This window comes from Fistularia commersonii, chromosome 9, assembly GCF_037954325.1.
Source record: "Fistularia commersonii isolate RoL2024-O1a breed Wild chromosome 9, RoL_Fcom_v1.0, whole genome shotgun sequence".
NCBI classification, from domain to species: Eukaryota; Metazoa; Chordata; class Actinopteri; order Syngnathiformes; family Fistulariidae; genus Fistularia; species Fistularia commersonii.
Window position 1 is genome coordinate 13,014,357 of NC_141292.1, and position 22,486 is coordinate 13,036,842.

At 38.8% G+C, this 22,486-nt stretch overlaps 1 protein-coding gene across 3 annotated transcripts in view; it reads left to right on the top strand.

The window, feature by feature from the left end:
• plppr1 (phospholipid phosphatase related 1) overlaps positions 1-16,004 on the top strand; it is a 39,881-nt gene extending 23,877 nt beyond the window's left edge. For all 3 annotated transcript variants that reach the window (XM_086152546.1, XM_086152544.1, XM_086152545.1), the window contains 6 exons: positions 5,048-5,236; positions 7,787-7,919; positions 10,978-11,228; positions 13,251-13,427; positions 15,517-15,648; positions 15,832-16,004. In XM_086152546.1, coding sequence (XP_086008672.1) covers positions 5,057-5,236; positions 7,787-7,919; positions 10,978-11,228; positions 13,251-13,427; positions 15,517-15,648; positions 15,832-15,864 — 906 coding nt within the window. In that variant the 5' untranslated portion in view covers positions 5,048-5,056 and the 3' untranslated portion in view covers positions 15,865-16,004. The remainder of the gene's footprint in view (positions 1-5,047; positions 5,237-7,786; positions 7,920-10,977; positions 11,229-13,250; positions 13,428-15,516; positions 15,649-15,831) is intronic.
• The last annotated feature ends 6,482 nt before the right edge of the window (positions 16,005-22,486 follow it).

The following is a 22,486-nucleotide window of genomic DNA, read 5'->3' on the forward strand; positions in this document are numbered from 1 at the left end:
TAGGAACAAAATATGACTATGATCAGTAGCGTGTGGAGGCTCTCAGTCATCCAGGTCACGGTGAATTCCTGTCAATATCTTCTTATTATGGCAACCGGAGTTGAATTTCTTTACTTGAGGACGATTCACCCCTCATGCCAGAGGCTTCTTCAGTTTTAATGAACAGTGGGGAGTTTCCGAAATTAACTGCCAGGGTTTTGGGCGGGTCTAGGTTATGGAGGCTTTTTACGTAATTACCACTCGGGGTTCTGGAAATTTCCGCTTCTCCTGCAAATCCCCTCCCCTTCCAAGAAGTGTTATGTTATCACCTGGTCGTTGCAGTTGCAAATTCGATCAGTACCTTTCCCCCCTCCCCCCTCTTCAAAAGAGAAAAACAGGTAAAAGTAATGAGAGAGCAAACAGAGGACTTGGGTGAATAAGAAAAACATTTATTTCGTAATGAAAACTATTCCACATAAATTGCCTTGAAAACAAATTGTTCGCATATTCCACAACTTTTTTTGTTTTTAGCATTTTTTAGCAATTTTTACATGAGATGAGAAAAGAGATGATAGATGAGAACAACTTTATTTATCCCGAAGGAAATTGTTGTGCCAGAGTTTCAAGTAAAAACACAACAGTAATAGATAATAGTAGAAAGGAGGAAGAATAAGAAATACAATGAAATATAAATTGTCTTAACTGTTAACTGTTAACTACAAAGATTTGAAGATTCCCTGCAGCTGAGGGAAGAGGAATTAAAAAGTCTCTCTACATACAAATGGAGATCCTTTTCTACATTTCCTACAGGTGTTCTTGTGGCAAATGGCACATTTCTCTGTACTACGATTTCTGTTGCAACTCCGACGCACTTTGCATGTTGTCGTTTTCCCACCAGAAACCAAATGAAGCGACTTGAGAATGTGTCTGTTTTTAAAACGGGGACTGCATGCAGCATTAACATATGTTTGGGAGTTGTAATTTAGTGGCTCATACAGGATCCTCCTCCAACTCCAAACCTGCCTGCGCAAAAAAACGCAATCGCAGGACTTCGAGGGTTAAATGTCAGAGTCGATTTGCAGAAACTAGATCCGAGAGTTATGCTAATTGATATGCTAATTGTTATGCTAATGGAGGTGTCGTTCGTTGGGACAAAAGAGCAACTTTTCTGGGATTACCTGGATCGGAATGTGAAAAGGTAAAACTAGATAAAGAAGTGAAACCAGTTGTTACCTGTGGTGGTGAATCTTTCCTTTCCTTTCCTCCTTGTTCGGAGGGTGCAGACGGTCTTGGTATTGATCCCGGGTTGTGTCTGAGGCCCCTTCTTCTGTTCAGAGATGGTTTTTCTGTTTTGGCAAAGATGGCTTCTTTGACTCCTCTCTTGAACCATCCGTCTTCTCCGGCCAGAATACGGACATTGCTGTCTTCAAAAGATTGGCCCTTGTCCTTCAGGTGCAGGTGGACCAAGGAGTCCCGACTTGAAGTGATGGCTTTCCTGTGTTGGGCCATCCAGACGTTGCTTGGTCTCCCCAATTTTGATGTCACCACAATCCTCAGCGCACGTGACAGCGTCCTCCGTATTCTCTATCTCATGCCTGAGTGCATCCCATGAACATCCCATCAATCGCTGCAACACCTTGCTGCCTCTCTTGAAATATATTATTGTTAACCTCGACAAATTCTACTCGGAAATAAACACCTTCATATCAGTAGATACGAACAAAAATCGGATGTTTTTATGACCCGAATATAACAATAAAATTGCTATTTAATGGGCTAAATAAAGACATAAGTGAACCCCTTATGTTTTACATTTATGTAGATTTTTGTGAAAATTCTGAGACTGCTATTTTATCTTTACAAGTCCATGAGGCAATTGCTATAATGTAGTGACCCTTTCAAAAGGGGACACTTATGGAGTCATAACTGGTAATGGGTCCAAATATTTTATTTCAAATATAAAGTCCTTCTGTTTCACAAAAGAGGAGGGATTTCTCTTTATTATTTCCTCCAACCAATTGTTTTAACAATTCACCAGAGGCTTTAACGTTGGCATTCAGGGAAATCCTGATATTAAAGGTATCAAGTTGGGCAAAAATACAAACTAAGGAACCTCTAATAGAGATGATCTCCTCATTAGTATCGCTGAACCCTTCCGTTTCTCTTCCGGAATCTGTGGTTATTTCATAAATTGAAAAATGTTGAATGCAATTCTAATATCAATGATTTTACAGAATACATCTAGAATAAATTGACCTCACAGTCAGGTTAAGTAAGATATTATTGATATACAGGATTGTCTCAGAAAATTAGAATATTGTGATAAAGTTATTTATCTTCTGTAATACAATAACAAAAACCAAAAATGTCATACATTCTGGATTCATTACAAATCAACTGAAATATTGCAAGCCTTTTATTATTTATTTATCCTATCTCAAAATATTAGAATATCATGAAAAAGTAATTTTTGTTTTTGTAATTGCATTGCAGAAGATAAAGAACTTCATCACAATATTCTAATTTTCTGAGACAGTCCTGCAGGCCAAATCACAACGCACTTCTAGAGCGGGTCTGGACCAAACTCTTTAAAATCATTTATAGAAATCCAACATTCTCCCGAGAGCGAGCGACTGGCAGCGGCGGTGAGGAAATGTTTTCTTTTAATGGAAGAAACCTTGAACAGATCCCAGCTCAACGGGGTAGAAAGAGAGACGAAAAAAGGGAGAAGGAGAGTGAGATAGAAAGCAAGAGCCTGATAGAGACGGGGTGGGGGGTTGGGCGGGACAGGCACAAATAATCTCTTACTATTAATGCCAGACAGTTATACGATAATAACTGGTAATTGTATGGAAAAATAAGCATATTTTGAATCGTGAATTTATCTGGATTTATCAGGTGAATGCAACCCTGTGTATGTTTTCCAAAATGTGTCTGTATATTTTAAAAAGATACAGAAATCCTGATTGAACCTTTCTGACCTACAGCCCTTAAGGAGGGCCGACATCATCTCTGTCATTTTCAAATATTAGTCGCTACCAAACTCTTCTGTGATGTTGCAGAGACGAAAGGAAATAGTTTATGGCTACTATTCATGGACAATTTTAATCAACCTGATCAATAACCTGCTCAGACGCCTTCACTTCGTTTAAGAATAGACAAACCTTTCTTTTTCAGAAAGCTCATATTTACTATTAGCCCTGCAACCTGGTTACTTTCCTGAGGGAAATCCACTTCTTCCTATCCTGTCTGCACTTACATCCCATCATCAATGCATGATAGTAACCTCATATCTCCTCCAGAGTCTCATTTCGCAGGTTCCCAGTGGTCTCGCTAGACACCCATCATTGCTATTTCTTATGTGAATATTAAAGCTATTATTGTATCATATCAGCCATTACTATATAACAGTTAGCACTGCTGTTATTAATAGTAAAAGATCATTGTGCCCTCATATCCTCCATCTCTACCGCGCTATCTATCTCTCGAGACAAAGACAGAAGGCCGCCCACATGGAGCTGGGATCCGTCCAAGGTTTCTGGCAAATAAAAGGCAGTGTTTTCTCGCCAATTTCTTGCAACGGGAGAATGTTAGATTTCTGGAAAGCACTTTTAAAGCGTGTGGTCCCGTATCCACTGCACATGTGAAGTCATTAGACAACTGTGTCGTGATTTGGCGCCGCATAAATAAACTCGATTTGACTCGGCATATCGCTGCCTTACTCCCCCCGACTCCACAACAGCTGGTTTGTAAAATTTGTAAACCGTTTTAGTCTTTAAAGTTCTCCAGCATTTATAATAATTGCCAAAGGCAACCATTTAAACCCAGAGAGATTCGCCGTTGTTCCGTATATTCATGTAACTCAACATAAGGTGACGTGGAGATGGTATTATTGGGAAACACAACCACATCTTTCAAACGATAATACACTAATACATAATATAATGATTGTCTTTGCTCTGAGATCACTTTACATTGGTAAATCTTTGTAAATGTGGTTTCTTTTTTGGGGGAGAATCTAAACTAAATATACTACAGTACTTCCGCTGTTGAAATGTTTTTTTTTTCTCGCCGCTCGCTGACTGTCCTGTAATTTGTCTGAGCCCAAATTATTATGAAGTCCTTCCCATTTAAAAAAAAACAAAAACAATAACTATAACTTTTTGAAGGTTCAGCTTGACAGCTTGACTTGCACCGACCCTGGTCTGAATTACCATCCTGACCTCAGAAGGCCGGCGTAAAGGTTGACCTAATAGATCATAAGAAAACAGTTTTTTTTGTCTTGCTATATCCTGTCGTCTGCCTTTTCGATTTACATTTATATTCATATTCATTTCCTTCTTTTTTTTTGCTTTATAACTGTTTCGCTACTGTGACAAATGAATTTCCCCTATGGGGGATCAATAAAATTTATCTTATCTTATTTCCTGCATTATCCTGCATGAAGATTCAGATAAAAAGGTAGATTTTTGCATCTCTAGGCTGAAAACATTTGAGATATTCTCATCCCGAACATCAGCGCCGCGTTGGTCCATTAACGCCGAAACGACACAAACGCATGCGATTGTATGACATCGCATGAAAAAGTCGATACGGTCCCGCATTCTGGATTTCTGTCGTGAGTCATCATCTGCGAATGAAAATACCATACATAAGAAATTGGCCCGCAGCTGATTCTGGGAAAAGCTGAAAAGGAGGCCAGAGACAAAAGATGACGTTAGTGGTATAAAAGCATGGGAGAGGAGAGGAGGTGGTAAGTGATGGTCGCGCTGGTGGTTGGTGGGTAGTATGGGATGGGGTTTATGTTCAGAGAGAGAGGGATAGAAAGAGAGAGAGAGAGAGAGAGTCTCAAAGGTTTTCTGCTGTTGTTTTGCTTTGAAACCTTGTAGACAGACGGCCCTGCTGTCAGAAAAGGGCTACATTTACTGGGACAACAGTTACATAAAGGGAATCAACTTTTTAAGGACTGCACACTGACTTGGGGAGGATCTTTGGTGAACTCTCATTTTATCCCTTCCTCCTCTCTTACGGTCTTATTTTATGTCACCACGCCATGTTTTTCTTCCAGCTCGTCATTATGTCCGGCACAGTGTTGTTGGCCTACTACATGGAGTGCACGGACCTGTTCCACGTGCACATCCAGGGGTTTTTCTGCAACGATCCCGAGCTAATGAAGCCGTACCCCGGAGCGGAAGAGTCAAGCTTCATCCCCCCTCTTATCCTGTACTGCGCGGTGGCGGCTGCCCCCACAGCCGTGGTGAGTGAAACGAATCCGTTTTTTGAAAATAAAAATATGTTTCATTGTCAAAATAGAGCCCGGATCGTTACCCTACGCGTCTCCTATTGCATTTTAATTTGCCATCCGTTGATTTAGGTTTACGTTTTTTTTAACAATTCGTTCCTTCGTAACCAAAAGAACAGCGTACGCAGGCACACTTGTTTTTTGGTTGTCAAGCCACATTTGCATGCAGAAAGGTCAGTCCCCGAGGTCATATTAAAAATGGAGTCAGAGGGATTTACATAGATAATTTTTGTATTATTAACACATGGAAAGGCAATGCCAGATACATCCCAAATAGAAGGCAAACATAGAGTCAAAGTCAACAAGGCAAAAGATATTAGGCAGGCAGGGAGACTAATGAGATCTTGTTGCATATCGTCACCCTCTTAAAATAATCGCCTTAGTTTTTTTTACAAAAATTTTTTTTTTTTTGCCTGAATCATTTCCTCATGATGCTGACCACCTCTGGCGAAATTCCCAACATCCTCAGTTAAACAGATTGCGCAATTCTACCCCTTCAGTAGAAATTGCCTATGTGGTTCAGTTTTTTGTGTTTCATGAGAAATCTGAAAAAAATGACTTAGGCGATTATTTTAAGAGGGTGACGATATGTTTCATCGTGTCTTGTTTAAATTCCTTTGCGGAACAATCGTCATTGACACACACACACACACACACACACACACACACACTGGGGAGCTGATCAGCCAATTGGGGAAGGCAATGAAAAAAACCCATGGAATTAAAGACAATATGAAAACAAAAGTATAGTATTGTAACTCCAATAAACTCTGCAGTAGTGTCGATTAAGAAATACAGAGAAGGTCAGAGCAATCTGCATTGTGCTTTTGTAGAAAAACCAGTCGACACGGCGCGGAGAGGGGAATTATGGTAGTGTCTGAGTAAGTTTGGAGTGGCAGAGAAGGTGTAGGACATGTTTCCGAGCTGTGAGGTGTGACAGAGGAGTTCAAGGTGGAGGTTGGTCCACATCGGGGATCACTTCTGAGCCCCTTCTTGTTTGGAAGCGGTGATGGACAGGCTGACTGATGAGGTTAGACAGGAATCTCCGTGGAGCAGGGTTGCAAACTACGCCGTGATCTGTCGTGAGAGCAGGGAGCCGACAGGGGGGGAATATTTAGAGTGATGGAGGTATGCCTTGAAAAAGAGAAGAATGAAGGTTAGCCACTGTAAAATAAAAGAATTGGCGTTTGAACGGCAGATAAAGTGAAACTTAGATGGTTTGGACATGCGAAGATGACGGACAGGAGAGGATTAGATGAGCAGAGAGGTGATGAAAACATGAAAAGGTTGATGTGAGAGAAGAGGATGCAAAGGATAGGGTTGGAAGGAGGACGTTGAATCGCTACGCTGAGCCCTGAAGGGAACAGCCGAAAGGAAAAGAAGAAATCCAGGTCAGACGCGTCACTCTCTATGTAAATTAACCACAAATGTCATTACATTAATCTCCCTTCAATCCAACATTGATGACTTGCCAGGCAGCAACACCAAAAAACCCCGAGCCGTCCCCTGTAAGGTAATTTTCCAACCCATGTTAGCGAGGGTGGTAAATCATCCTCCCATCAATAACAACAACCTCGACGGAGCATCCTAACTTTGGAGTGTCAGTGAAGTTTCACACTTTCTGCTGTACCAAACAACGCCTTTCAATTGGTCATTTAGCTGATAAAGTTATGTTACGATACAACTAAATGTGTATTTGCATTGCAAAAATCTATCTATCTATCTATCTATCTATCTATCTATCTATCTATCTATCTATCTATCTATCTATCTATCTATATTTGAAAGGAATGTGAGCTGGGAATATCCAGAGGTGCTTTTGTTTGTATTTGTTTGTGTGTGTGTGTGTGTGTGTGTGTGTGTTATAATCATAATTATGTCCAGTATAACAGAATTACTAGCACTACCTCTCCTCGACATTTAAATTACTTAACAGCAATGTGGTAATTTAATTTATTTAGCAGATCACATCGGGGGGGGGGTATTATAATTAAGGGTAAATGTAAGGCCTCCAAACTGATTTAACGTAGATATTCCCAACGACCAAGAAATTGTTTGTCATAAGTAGTTGACCGTAAAATGTAATTATATTATATTATATTATATTATATTATATTATATTATATTATATTATATTATATTATATTATATTATATTATATCATATTATATTATATTCATATCAATTCATGATTCAGGCTAATTTCTCATTTCTCATTTTGTAATGTGCTGTATGCATTTAATTCTGAGGAATGACTCATAGTTTCAGTCATGCTTGAATTTCTATTTTAACATGCATTATTTATTTGTTGAACATTCTAGTGTTACCCAACTCCTTGCATGACTACCCCGCAATTCCAAAGGGAATCAAATCCAGACATTGGAATTTAAAATGTATTGTCTGATTTCTTTATATTTCAAAATATCTGATAATTTGTTGTATCCCTGTACAGGATTTCCTTTAAACCTGTTTTTTTGTTTTCCTTGTTTGTGTTGCTCTCTATAGATTTTTATCGGAGAAGTGTTCATGTATGCAATGAAATCGACGAGGGAAGCTCTCCTGGCCCAGGAGAAAACCATAGTGACGGGGGACTGCTGTTACCTCAACCCTCTGATCCGTCGCATCGTACGCTTCATCGGTAAAATATTGTCACCTCGCTTACGCTTAACTGCTGGTTTTACAATATAGGTTTTATTTACTGAACCTTGTCTATTAAGAAACATGTATGAGGTTTTACTACTATAGGCCAAAAATGTCAGTGAGTCTCTTGCTTCCAGGTTATCATTTGTATTAAGTACATCAGTGGCACACCCTATGATACAGATCCACAAATTGAGAAAATTAATTATTGCAGCTGTTTTTCCAAGTTATTATAACATGGGCGATGCCAATATTTTTCCTTTCAATGCAATGCCACTGGTTTATGGTGATATCAATACCTTTTGCCCCTTAAAGGAAAATCACAAGGCTGCAAAATGTGCATATAGAATTCCATTGCAAGGGCAATAGGAATTATGAATAAAAGTCATGAATGAAAATACTTAAGAGAAATATTTATAAAATTACAATAACTTGGATCAATTAGTTAATTGAACACAAATAAGATGATGTTTTTAATATTTTAAAATTAATATATTTCAATATTCTGCAGTTTATATAATTTGTTCATCTAAAATCACATAATGTATAACCTGTTCTAAACAGAATTTTAACTTCCATTAATAACATTTCAGTAATAAAGGAGTTTGTCAGTATTTTCTGATTCACTTGTTACGCTCAATGGAGGAAGGCGCAGTGAGCCTTTGTGTCTGACATCTGATTGGCCGCCACAATCATGTGACACATCATGTGACACATCATGTGACACATCTAAAATACCCCCAGACTGGTTTAATGTGCAAAACTCTCAGAAGCAAATACAATTTTCATGTTGTATTACCACTGTGGTATCACGATATTTCAATAATTAAAAAAAAAAAAAAAAAACGTAAAGGAAAACCTCACTCATTTTGTGAGCTTCCAGCAAAAATTGCACAATAGAAATTTTTCCTTAGTTGTGCTTAGTTCTCTGCTCTAAATGGTAAAAATGTAAGCATTATAGATGCATTTTAATAAACAGCCATTGTCAACATCATTGTTAGGCTCATATGATCATTTCTTTTGAGGAACTCAGACTAAACGTCAAGTTTTTGGTTACTTTTGCATTCAGATTTCAGAACACTTTTCAATTAAATCAAAATCAGACCTGGGTTTAGTTCATTGTCAGACGCAATTATAATCGCGCATGCATGGGTTGTTCTCGGCCAGCCGCCTCACAGGAACCCCAAACCTTCCATGCCCTCAGCTTGTGTATTTCTTTTAGTATTCTCTGCGATATTCACTGGTTCTTGATCATGCAACGAAGTGTTGTTGCTTCTTCGTCTAATCCAGAAACACCATCTTCCTTCAAGGGCCCTCTCCAGTACGTCTTCTTCCTGCTTGTACTTGTTTGGATACGTCAGGAGGACACTTATCTGAGTGTGATTGCGTCTGTTCCCCCGTCTGCTTAGTTCTTCTGCTAAACTCGTGCGTGCACAGCTGTTTTTCATCTTAATGTGCGCGTAAGCGTCCGCTTATTTTCACTATTTCCTAACAATCCCTCTTTTGACACTTTTTTAAGGGGTCAATTATTTATTCATTTTGCATTTAATAATAATAATGGCAGGTGGTGCCAAATTTTGCTCCCTCTTTTGGCATTGGTTCGGACTCCGTATTCAGACATGTTTGATATCCTCAGGAAACAAACTTACATCAGTTTACTGAAATGAACTTTGTCTTGCCATATTTTACAACAGCTGTTGACTCAAGGAATCAATTGTTATCAGGGTTGGGAATTGGACGTGTTTCTTTTTATCGAGAAATTACAGAAAAGCGTCCGGTTTTGTGGCGCCTTTTTGTTCAGATCTCATCCAGGAAAGACTTCATAATGATCAGGAACTAATCAAGCAAGAGTTGTTTATTCGAAGCCAAGAAATACACTTAGGAGAATTCGTAAGAATGTCACCCCACGAGGATTGTCGAATGTGTAGATGAGGAGGTTCTGGCCCCGCTCTGAGGGACAATTGATGATTTATACCACTATCTCGATGATCAAGGTTACATTCTAATAAGCAGTTGTTTTTCGCACTTTTTGGAAGTGGGCAGCTAGGTGTGCGGGGCCGCACAGAGAAGTATGAAATAATGCATTCTTTGATGTCACGTGATACATTCTCGCAGATACATTTTAGCAGTTTTTGCAAGTAATACAGAAATGTTGGTTTGAAGTAGGAGATTCTGCAGTTTGACATAGGGGATTTTGCAAAAGCAATACAGTAATAAAAATGAACACAGTTTACACTGACCCAAAGTCTGACAACTGCGAAGCAGATGGGACGACATAGAATGAAGATATAGGAAATTGTATATAGGATTTGTATATAGGAAATTTGTATATAGTATTTGTATATAGAAAATTTGTGTATAGGAAATTTGTATACAGGAAACTTCCATATAGAAGTATGAATATGAATTAATTATGAATTATAAACTATGGGCCATCTCTTGGATAGTGATAGTGATGATGTGCGGGCCCTCGGTTGCTTAATGTTACTTTGTTGGTTTATACCAGGGGTGTCAAACTCAAACACACAGTAGGCCAAAATTCATAACTGGGACAAAGTCGCGGGCCAACATAGATTTATTGAAAAAAAAACTTCTGCCACATATAACATTGAACCTTTTCATCAGGACCCAAACAAGTTTTGCTTATAATCGAAATATGGAACAAGCATAGCTTATTACTATACAATATATAACTTAATATTGCACACATGCAAAATCCTGTTTTCTGCCTAAGTAGCAGGGTGCCAGTATTAGCATAAGGTCGCTATGACTACTGTCAAAAGAGGAGAGGGTGTTTATGGGTCCTGTTGTGATTTTCGTGCCAAAACACCAGCAGAAAATTCTGGGATTTGTAGAATTAGCGGTACATGCACTGTAGACTATCCCAGCAGGCCGGCTCTAATAGTCATTTGGTATGGCTTTGCGGCCCAAATAGAATTAGAGCGCGGCCAAAATGTGGCCCGCGAGCCAGAGTTTGACACCTATGGTCTGTACATTTAGAATTCTTATGTAATGTGTCTTATATGTGTGTGTCTGTGTGTGTGTATATGCTCCAGGTGTGTTTGCGTTTGGTCTTTTCGCCACAGACATCTTTGTCAACACGGGCCAAGTGGTGACGGGAGGTCTCTCGCCCTACTTTCTGTCCGTCTGCAAACCAAACTACACGGGCGCCGAGTGTCGCTTCAGTCACCAGTTCATTGTCAACGCCAATATCTGCACCGGGAACGCCATCATTGTAGAGAATGCCCGCCGGTCGTTTCCATCTAAGGATGCGTCACTGAGTGTTTATTCCGCTGTTTACCTGACAGTAAGTAAAATGAATATTTGAGCTTCATTTTTCCTTTTCAGATGCAAGAACTCTTTTTTTTTTCAGATGCAAGGACACTAGTGAAGATGCAAACATTACATATTTCAACATTGTGAAGTTTTTATATTTTTAGCTTCCAACCGGGTGCTATTTGAATCTCAGCTATCTTTTTGAACCATGAGCAAATACTTGCATCTAATTTCTTAGATATTTATTTGATTTGCATACATTTTACAGTGCCTGCAGTCCCAAGAGCTTTATCTGGCAAAGCTGACAAAAGGCATAAATATAATGACAAATATATAAATCCACATACATAGGGGGGCAACAACGCACCTTACATTCCATTGTTTTCTCATTCCGACTAAATACACCTTTCTCTCTGTTTCCGACCTTTCAATGTGATTTAATGCTAACATATTTGTGGTACCTCAATGACTAAACACTTTCTAGTGCTTCCTCTTTTAAGAATTTGTTCTCATGCGCGCCAGTCTGCAGGACAAATGCACGTCCTTTTGCGGGAGCCCATAAAAAACTTGTAACTTTCATTTTTTCGTCTTTGAATTAATGCAATCAGGTAATTCACTGTTGCATGTTTATACGGATGTGGAAAGGTATTCTGGAAGGGAGAGAATGATTGAGAGGGATAAAGTCCCCTCTTACTCAAAGCTTACGAAGTGTCTGTCTCTCCAATTTATTACACCTCACCCACTTCATTCTGCCCATGACTTTAAGTGCAGGATGACAATATTTAATGGAGTCGCATCAGTGAATTACACAGTCAAATATATAAACCGATATTTCACGGGCAGCAGTGCATTGCAGGCGTGTATTTCAGAATTCAAGAGCATGTTCCTCAAACAAGCTGTTCTCAGAACCTAAATAATGTATATGACTAGACTTAGACTTTATTCCAGCAAACAGCATGTCCATCTGGATCCTGTTTATTATTTAACTGGCCCACTGAATGCCGGTAGTTATGACTTACATTTAAATCACACCCCGAACAACATCATTTCATGCCATTTATACACACAACTACACCGTAATATTCCAAAAAGCAATGATAGAGCAGTAATATTTTCAAACTAATACATCACTGTCATGAGAGCATTGCATTGCTACAATATCTCATAACAATGTAACCCTACAACAGTTCACATTCTTTAGTGGCGATGAAATTGAATAAATGTTATGGTGTGTGTGTGTGTGTGTGTGTGTGTGCGCGCACACACACATACCTGTGAATACATGTACATGTATACATACATGCATATGTATGTATCTGAATGTGTGTGTATGTATATATATATATACATATATATATATGTGTGTGTGTGTCTGTATATTGTATATATGTGTATATGTATATATGTATATGTGAGTGTGTTTGTGTGTGTGTGTGTGTGTGTGCGCGCGCAAGCACACATACCTGTACATTCATGTACATGAATGTATGTACATATATGTATCTGTTTGTATTTTGTATATATGTATATATGTGTGTATGTATATGTGAATGTGTGTGTGTGTGTGCGCGCGCGTGCGTGCGCACACACATGTGTATGTATCTGAATGTGTGTGTATATATATTTGTCTGTTTGTATATATGTATATATGTGTGTATGTATATGAGTGTGTGTGTGTGTGTGTGTATGTATATGTGTGTGTGTGTGTGTGTGTGTGTGTGTGTGTGCGTGTGTGTGTGTGTGTGTGTGTCATAAATGTTAAGTTGTGAGAACATTTGAGAGAATAAATAGAGCTTCTTTGTTCCACAACTCTATCATTACAACAGGCAGATACACTGTATGTTTTTAAATTCTGAGACACAATAAGGTTGTAATTATTTCATCAATGTAAATACTTTGGTTTGTAGTTATTGTACTCAAATGTCCATTAAAGAGATCCCTCTTAATGTGCAGCGGAAACCTCTCCCCGCTAATTAATAGCTGCATATTTGATGTGTAACAACAGGAAAAATGTGAAAATGTTCACGTAATATCCAACCGGTGTCTTTCCCAGATGTACATCACCAGCACTATCAAGACCAAGTCGAGCCGCTTGGCCAAACCGGTGCTCTGTCTGGGAACGCTCTGCTCGGCTTTTCTCACCGGCCTCAATCGAGTGTCCGAATACCGGAACCACTGCTCGGACGTCGTGGCCGGGTTCATACTGGGATCGGTGGTCGCCCTGTTTTTGGTGAGGAAAAAAAAATAGAAAAAGTTAATTGTTTTGGCGTGATTGGGCGGGAAGATTAGAGAATAATGGAGCCGTGAAGAAAAGAAGATGATTACTCCAAAGTGGATTATAATTTTTTTTTTTTTTAACCTTCCTTATCTCTTTTCTGAGACTAATGCAAGTAATTAAATGATTAATTCAGGCTTCAGCGCTTATCCAAGCTTGTCACGTAGGAATGAAGCCAGTCTTTGAAACAACGTATTAATCCTATATACTACTTTTGTTGTGTCTTTTACAAAGATGTTCTAGCCCTCAGTGTGGGACTTTCCATTGTAAATTAATACAATCCATTAGCCGGGATATTTACGTAATTCTGACCCCGCAGAATGTCCTTTAACACAACAAATAAAACCGTTGTAGTTTTTGCCCAAGTACAATATCCAAAGACCAACCTTAGTTATTATGACGGCTTTGGATGTTTGTTTTTGTATCAGTTTGATGTAAAGGAACAGAATTAGCACTGTGATATTTGTTTATTCTTTTGCTACAAATGATTAAATGGTGTTCCGAGAAAGCAGCATTAAGCGGCGCAGAAGCTTTTTTGAAAAAAAAAGAATTATTTAGTACTTAAATACACACAAACAAGAGAATCCTATGATTATGTTGCTCCGATAAAATTATGCTGCTTGGCCGTAACTGACTACTAAGTGACTCACACTAATCATGTCCGCGCCTCAAAAACAATCAAAAATTGTCTTAAAAATGTGTACTCATTCTTTCAAGCGGCCTGTGCTTGAATTTATTTCCTTATGAGCAAAAAACATGTTCACCCTCTAAATGTAACTAATGCCAAATGAGCAAAGTAGGGGTTTTATTTTCCATTCATAGTCTCAACATCACTGTGAGAATAGCCATATATGGCTCTACCGGGGTCGGCATATGGCTCCCGGACAATTTTGAGTTAAAAAAAAACAGTTTGGAACTGATTTTTAAATACTTGTGATATTTCTTCATAATACTGTCATTTTAAAGTAAACAAAAATTAGATTTGAAGATAAATTTCACGTGTCGCCCATCGGTCGGGTCGGGTTTTTTTTTATGTCCAACATCCTTGAAAAGGATTGCAAGCAAAGATATGATCACAACAGTCATAAGTTGACTACTGACAGGCCAAACTATGTAGGCCAAGCTGGGCGTGTCATCACAAATTATATGAGTCTGGTGAGTGTCTCGACTGACTCAACGAACCCCTGGGGTTCGATCGAACCCAGGTTAAGAACCAGTTCTATAGAGGAGTAAAGTTGATCTTCCATACAATGAAGTTGGGATGGGAAAGAGTTGTGGAAACCAGACTGACAGCAGCATTTGTGTGCCGCAGTTTGGTTTTTGCTCCTACAAAGAGCACGACGGATACAATACTTGCTTTGAGAATGTTGCTAGAGCAGTACTGAGAAAGTAAGCATTGTGCTTTTGTAGATTTTGAAAAAGTATACAACAGGATGCTGGGAAAGGAACTGTGGTACTGTTTGAGGAAGTCCGGAGGGGCAGAGAAGTCTGTTAGACTGGTGCAGGACATGTATGCTTGCTGTGAGACAGCGGTACGGTGTACAATAGGTGGACACAGAAATTCAGGGTGGAGGTGGGACTCCATCAGGGATCACCTCTTGTTGTTTGCAGTGGGGACGGGCAGGTTAGACAGGAATCTCGGTGGAGCATGATTGTTTGCAGATGACACTGTGACTTGAAGCAGGTGGAGGTATGCTCTGGAAAGGAGAGGAATGAAGGTTAGCCGCAGCAAGACAGTTTATGTGTACGAATAAGGTGGAGGATATGAAGTACTCGGTCCAGAACAAAAAGAGGTGAGGAAACATGTATGAGCAGGAACAGGTGGAGAGGACATGAAGGGAACAACTGAAAGATGGATGTATTCTACTCAGTTATATGTCATATCACTACAATATGGCAAAAATATCAGTCATATAAGATTGTCGTGGATATCACACACGTCATCTGTAAATACAAATGAGCAGATCGCTTGTCGTTCGGACAAACCAGTTCAGGTCAAACATCCGCCTGCCAGACTCTCACGACCCAACTCTTCGTGCGACAGGGCGTGTGCGTGGTGAACAACTTTAAGGGCATCCACGGCGCCACAGCCAAACAGAAGACCGAAGACTACCGCGGCCTCCCGTTGATGACCTTCCCACACGTGGAGAGTCCTCTGGAGACCCTCAGTGCACAGGTAGCCCGAACAATGCACGTTTTGGTCCTCTATAATCGGTAGAAACTTGAGCTTCGAAACCCATTTTTGGACCGTGCTACAATTCACGAGGACACGTTTTGCCATTAACGAGAACTAAAGCTTTCTTTTCACTTCTTTTGTTGATTTCGTTGTTCTTTACACATGTCTCTCGAATGTTTTCAGAACCACTCGGCATCGGTGACGGAGGTCACATGACTAAGAGGGCAGCACCGGGTTGTTTTCGCATCTCCACAGCACTTCCAGACTCACTGACAAGGGACCCCCCCTCCTCCTCCCCTCCGTACCACGTGGATAAGAATGCTTTAATTCAAACGACAACAAAAAAAGAAAAGAAACCTCAATATATCTGTTTCATGACCGAGGAGGGGCAAAAATACTCAATTCTACCATGTCACATGTGAAATATTGCAAGCCAAACTAAAGCACAGACTTTTTACAGATGTTTAAAGTTAGTTTGAAACTTGTAACACCCCACTCATATGTTCTGCTTTTAATGAGAGGATGTTTTTGTTTTTGTTTTTTTTTATTATGAGTGATGACTTTGGTGTATCCTGATGGCGTCCATCATCCGTGCGGTCATCGCCGTAACTTTTATCCCCCCCCCCCCGCTCGAAAAAAACCTGCTATGAAAATAACGTCGATGTTGTCGTTCTGTTGTTTTGTCCTTTGTATGGAGGGGGAGGAAAAAAAAAAAAATTAAGTCTAAATTCTTCTTTTTATTCTGTATGTACGTTATCTGACCATTTCGGGTCGCCTTTTTGTAAAAGGTCTCTGTTCATCTCTGCCGTTACGATGCGTTTGGACCCGTGATTCTGCTCGGAACTTAGGTAATGTTTATCCATCGGTAAATTCCCCCGTCATGAGATGCTAAGGCGCCCCTGAGGTCGTTCGCCTCAAACGTCCGATATCCCGACTTAATGACAACCAGGCCGCTGACTCTTGTTGAAACTGAGGAACCCTCCCCGACCCCCCAAACACCCTCCATGGATTGTGATGCAATTGTCGTGACCTTTTTATTGGATGATATCTCCAGCATGAAGGAAAGGCGTCAAGATGTTTTATAGACGGTCATGTTTCGTATTATACTCATTGTCATTGTGATTCTTATTGTCTTTTACTCAAAGTCCAGAAAAAAAAAAAAAAAAGAAATGGTGTTTCATTTGAAATGCTGTATATATAGTTTTGGTTTATCCATAAATTAAATAATTGGAAAAATGTTTAAATGTTTTTTTTTCTTTTAATGATACCGCTTTCTAGATGGGTTCACCGCTCACCGCAAGAAAAAAAAAAAAAGTTCAACATCCCAGGTTGACCTCAGTCCAGTGCTTCATGTTTAGTCAAATTTAAAATACCAGAAATTAAGGGAAACCACTGAACAGAATGAAAGATTGAAAACCAAAAGTCTGCAAACTCTTGATGTCCCCCTCCTACCCCCTTCTACCCATGATCTTGCTCCCGAAGTCACTACCCACAGCTCCTGACCACCAGATAGGAAAGAAATATACAGTATATCGAACGGTTAATAATAATCATAACCTGTCATCCAAGAGACTTGGAGGTTGGAGGTCTCCGAAATCATGTGTTCGGTTCACATATATATAAATGCCGGACGCCCTTCTTGATACGGCATCTGGGCTCGGGACCGGCTCAAGGAGAACACTTGCTTGTGGCCCTTAGGACTGCATTTACAACGACCACCATTATATAATGCTATCATTCAACAAACAAAGTCAGGAGTTCACCTGCAGCCATTTTCAGACTCAACAACAAAGAGCAGTTGCAATAATGTCATAATATAGTCCAGTTTTTTTTACATTCAATACTTTGGTATTGCAAAACATTGCTTTTGACACACACATGCAAGTCATGAGTGTGTGTGATGTTGTAGTCTCTCGTGTTTATTAGCAAAAAAAATGACTGAAACAACATTTGCCTTTCTTTTGTTATCCAGGGAGAGAAAGGAGTGAGACGATGATTCAGAAGGTTATGATAGTGTAACCACACAATTCCATAAATAATACAGTTGTTTAATTTAAAGTTAAAATGTGGACATTTGTTATTAATCTCAGAGCAATTGTACTTTCCTTTTGATATTTCAGTTTTATAAAGGAAATATTGCTGAGGCTGGTGGTGGCTGGAGTCCAGCCTGTTTTCATTCTTTTTCTGCCTTCTGCCTGCATTGAACCATTTTGAAAAAAAATTGAAAATAACCAAAAGCAGACGTCTGAAAATACACTTTTTTTCCTTTAAAAAAAAAACATCAAATAAAGGGTGAGGTTTTTTTGGGTTTTTTTTTTTACCAAATTCATTTAAAAAATTTAGGGGGTTTGTGCACATTTTCTCACATTTGCTGGTTAAAATGTTTTTCTGCCTGTGGAAATTCTGTTTTTGTTTGGTCATGGGTTCAAAAATGTAAAACCCTTATTTAAAAAGTTCTGAAAACATTTTGTCAACAAATTGGTTCATAAATAAGATTTCATAAAAATCTATATTCAGATGATTTTATAAGCAGATGATCCTTCAGTGCCTCACATAAAGCGATCATTCTGATTGGTTGGGTTGATTACAGCGCCCTCTAGTGGACAAACGTGGTATCGAATGACAGGTGAAACGTTTGAATTTTGAAAACTTAGATAACGGAGCAATAAAGATGGAAATTACAAGGCCTCTGGAGTGATAGAAGCACTATAGTGTACAACTGTGGTTGTGTGTGTGTGTGTGTGTGTGTGTGTGTGTGTGTGTGTGTGTGTGTGTTCAGCTGCTATCGTGTTTTCAACCTCCAGCAGCAAAACAGGAAAAGCGCATTCATTTATTTACTTTCATTCACTTTCTTAAACTTTCCACTAAATTTGTCTCACCAAAGAATGGCAATGTTGACGAAATGTCGTGATGAAAAAATGACATTTATGACATTTCTATGAAGGAAAAAAATTGTGTTTGATTTACCTTTGTGTATTCAGGTCACTGAATAGACATGTTGAATCCTCAATGAGCTCCAGGGGTCAGAGATAATTGTGTAGAAACAGCCTTTAATGCATAAAATACATACATTTTTAGCTATTAAACCTTGACACTGACCTTCAGCCCACCATTCGATCTCATTTCATATTGAATAACGCTAAGAAAAAAATTTTAAAAAATCAAGAAATGTAAAAAAAAAATCTCCAAAGTGGTCTCTAGTTGCGCTTTTAGAATTTCTCTTCCTCTGCTGGATATCACTTTTGCTTTGATTTGCTCCGCTTTGCTTTAGAAGATTTCCAGTTTCACTTCAAAAATATTTATTTCATGCTCAGGTTGACTATTTTTTTGTTTGGCTTCTAGATTTTCAGTTTCATTCAAGATTTTCAGATTTTGCTTCTAAATTTTCAATTTGGCTGCTGTGATTTGGGAAGGGAGAAAAGCGCAATAAATTTCACCATCGCATTTCAGTATCTGCTTTTCACTTTTGGATTTTTTAGAAATTTAATTTTTAGATTTTTTTTATCTTGCTTCCGCTGCTGGATTTTCAGGCTCCATCTCTCGACTCATGATGGCTTTGAGCATTTTTCTAGTTTGATTCCAATTTCACACATCCCCCGAACTGATTCTTCATCTCAGGTCTTCCTCTTCCTGTTCAAAAAGTCATTTATCTTTTCTGGACTTAAAATAATAGACTCTCTTATCGCTGGACTCCCTCCTAGCAGTGTTTATGACTGTCCAAGAAGGACCAAAAACACCTGAGACAATCCTGAATCACCTCAATCCAAATTCTTTTAAACACAAAATCAAATCGGTGACTTCGTGATTTAAAAGAAAGTAAATTAAAAACATGGAGGCGACAAAGCATCAAGAGCTCGTCATTTATTGTTATTGAGGAAGTTAACATGGTTAACTGCATTTTAAAGTCATACAATAAACCTCTTAAGCTTTGTGAAAGCTCCCTCTGTGTGTCACGGAGAGAACAAAAACAATTGTAGGAATATACATACAGTATATCTTGTTGGCAAGTAGATATGTTTTTTAGTAAGTACATTCTCCTCTACCAAGGTACTCATGTACAATATACACGTTAAAAAATATAGTTTGTTTGCACTGAGTTCACCATCTTTCCTTTTTTTTTTCTTGTCTCTTTTGTTCAGGATGAAATTCACATTGAAATGTTACAGGTTCTTGAATGGCGACAGAACTTAAGAGCATAGTTTTTTTTCTTAATTTTTAATTTGTTGTTTTTTTTTTTTATTTATAGCTATCACACACAAGAGGCATATGCATAGAAGGCACGTCTATGCATCAAAATTTCTGACATGATAAACTGGAAAAAAAAAAAAAAAAAGTTTTTTTCTTCCTTCATCGTCTGGGAGAAAACAAACGTGATGTCGCACTCCGGCGGCAATTCCACACATCCCTGCACGTGCACGCCAACACGCATCGAAAAGAAAAAAACTAAAACAAAACTAGCACTCCACGACACGTTAGACAAACTCGTCCCTTTCCAACGATGCGGTCGCTCCGCAGGAGTTCCGCTTATCAAGTTAGAGGGGGGGGCAGGGGTTTAACATAAAAATAAACAGTGATGTCATGATCTGTCAAGTTCACCAAAGACACCATTGGGTCCCGGATCAGTTTGCGGTTGAGAACCGTCGTGCCCAAAAAGCAGAGTCGCAACTCCATCCAACAATCTGTCGATCTCCCAGTCAGAAAAGTCCGAGTTCAAATCAATCCTGGGACAGAGTTCGGCTACAGGACTGAAATATCATTTTTCATGATTTCCCCCCCGCCTCGTCCCCCCAAGGCGCAGTGACGGTTAGCACATGTTGAAAGGCAACATTTAGGCCACACGTTTGGAATGAATGTGTGAACGACTGACTGCAGCTGGTGGTGAAGATGAACATTTAAAAAAAAAAAAAAAAAAAAAAAAAGCGACGACAACCTGTATTTGCTTTCTTGCAGGAGATGAAAAAATAAAATCACACTGTGCCAGAAAAGTAAAGAAAAAGTTTGGAGATGCTAATGTTGCTAATATCCCACTTCCTACTGTGTGAAAAAGTAGGCAAGCTGCTCGTGGGGGTATTGTTTCAATAGTTACCTGTTAAAAAGTGCTTATTGTTGCGTCAACATGATGAATATTAACACATCCTTTATGTAAAGTCTCAGCAAAATATTTCAGAAAAGGAAATTGAAGCTGCGTTACAAATAATTTTCTGACATTATAAAAAATATCACCTTCTGTAACCCTTGACACTCATCTAAGAAGTGTGTGTGAGTGCGTGCATAAGTGTGTGGAACATCCATCAGCTGCAACACCAGGAGGAGGCTAATGTAGCTGATATCCTCTAGCTTACAACTCAGATTAGATGCTAGCTGCAGGTGTTTGTGTTGTGCAGTTAGTTTGCTATATTACAGAGTACTGCATTAGATTATTGAGTGCTGCATTATAGTGAGTACTGTATGGATGCCTGGAAATCAACAGCAGATAAACAGGATTCACTGAAGTTGTGTTTATGGTTAAATGACTGATAATAATGTAGCATTTTTAAATAATTGCACAGTAACTGATGTATTGTGTGAATTAACTGTTAAAAACGTGTTGTATAATGCTTGTATTTCTTAGTCAATCCTTTACTGTGAAATGCTTTCACCTGCACTGCACATGTAAATAATGCTTTTAAGGAGTAGGTAATGTGCATTAGTGTGGGGTTTTACTTCTCCTTAAAAAGGTATTACTTAGAGCGGTCCAGGAAGGAAGTTCATTTCTCTTACACAGAGAAAAGGTCATCTGCGATCAGGTTCATTTGGCGGCCATATTGCTAGATTTAAGGCATTTTGAAATACGTGGTTTGGCATTTCACTGCTGAGAAACTAATTTCAGATTAGCTGTGTTTTTGGGTTACAATTAAAAAAATAAGACAACCATCATTTCTGCCTCTGGTTTACGTGTGGTCTTAACACTAAACTAAGCTCCCATGTAGTTCCCAGTTTGTTTTTCACAGCTCTAAGCAAGAAAGCAAATACAGTAAAGTATTAATTTGAAGGCCTTTGATGCAAATAGAAATCTGTTGCTATGCGACCTACTAGCATGTTGTTGCCACACGTGTACATGTGTGTGTGTGTGTGTGTGCGAACACAGAACCTAAATCCAAGCTGTAAAAGCCAAAGTCTTTACAAACTCATTTGTATGTTTTCCAGTCAAACAGGTCCTTACACTCAATATGAAGCAGAACCGTTGAACTAGTAGCATTGAAGGGTTGTTTAAGACAATCATGTATTAGCCAAAAAGAAAAAATTCACATTTAAAACAAAACTTCACCAGCCAATAAATTTACTTACGCAAATCAAAATTCTTCCCAGCTTTTTTTTTTTTACTTGTAAAAAGAAAAAAAAAAAAAGGCTAATATTTTAAGGAAAATTAGTAATTGCTTTGAATACAAGCCCCTTTATCTCTTCATCTAGCCTTTATTTGGCCAGGAAGCCGCTAAAGTAGTAAGTTAAAGGGATCTGTCTTGTATTAAGAGACTAGGAAGTGGACAAATATAGCCTGCAAAACTGTTTTTTTTCTTTACACTCCATATCCATGACAATGACAACTGCTTGTGTGTGTGTTTGTGTGAGAACGACTGCTGCTTAAAATAGCATTTCCTCCAAAAAAAAACATTAAGTACATGTGGTGCTTGAAATAGGCAAATGGTAAACACAAAGGCAAATGTCTTTAAGAAAAAACAAAGGGAAGAATGAAAGTAATATGCACTTGAAACAAAACAAAAAAAAAATATTTTTTTTTTGGCAGCCGTGCATCTGTGCCGAGACTGAGGTGCAAATCTTAATGGCGTCACCCCTTGAC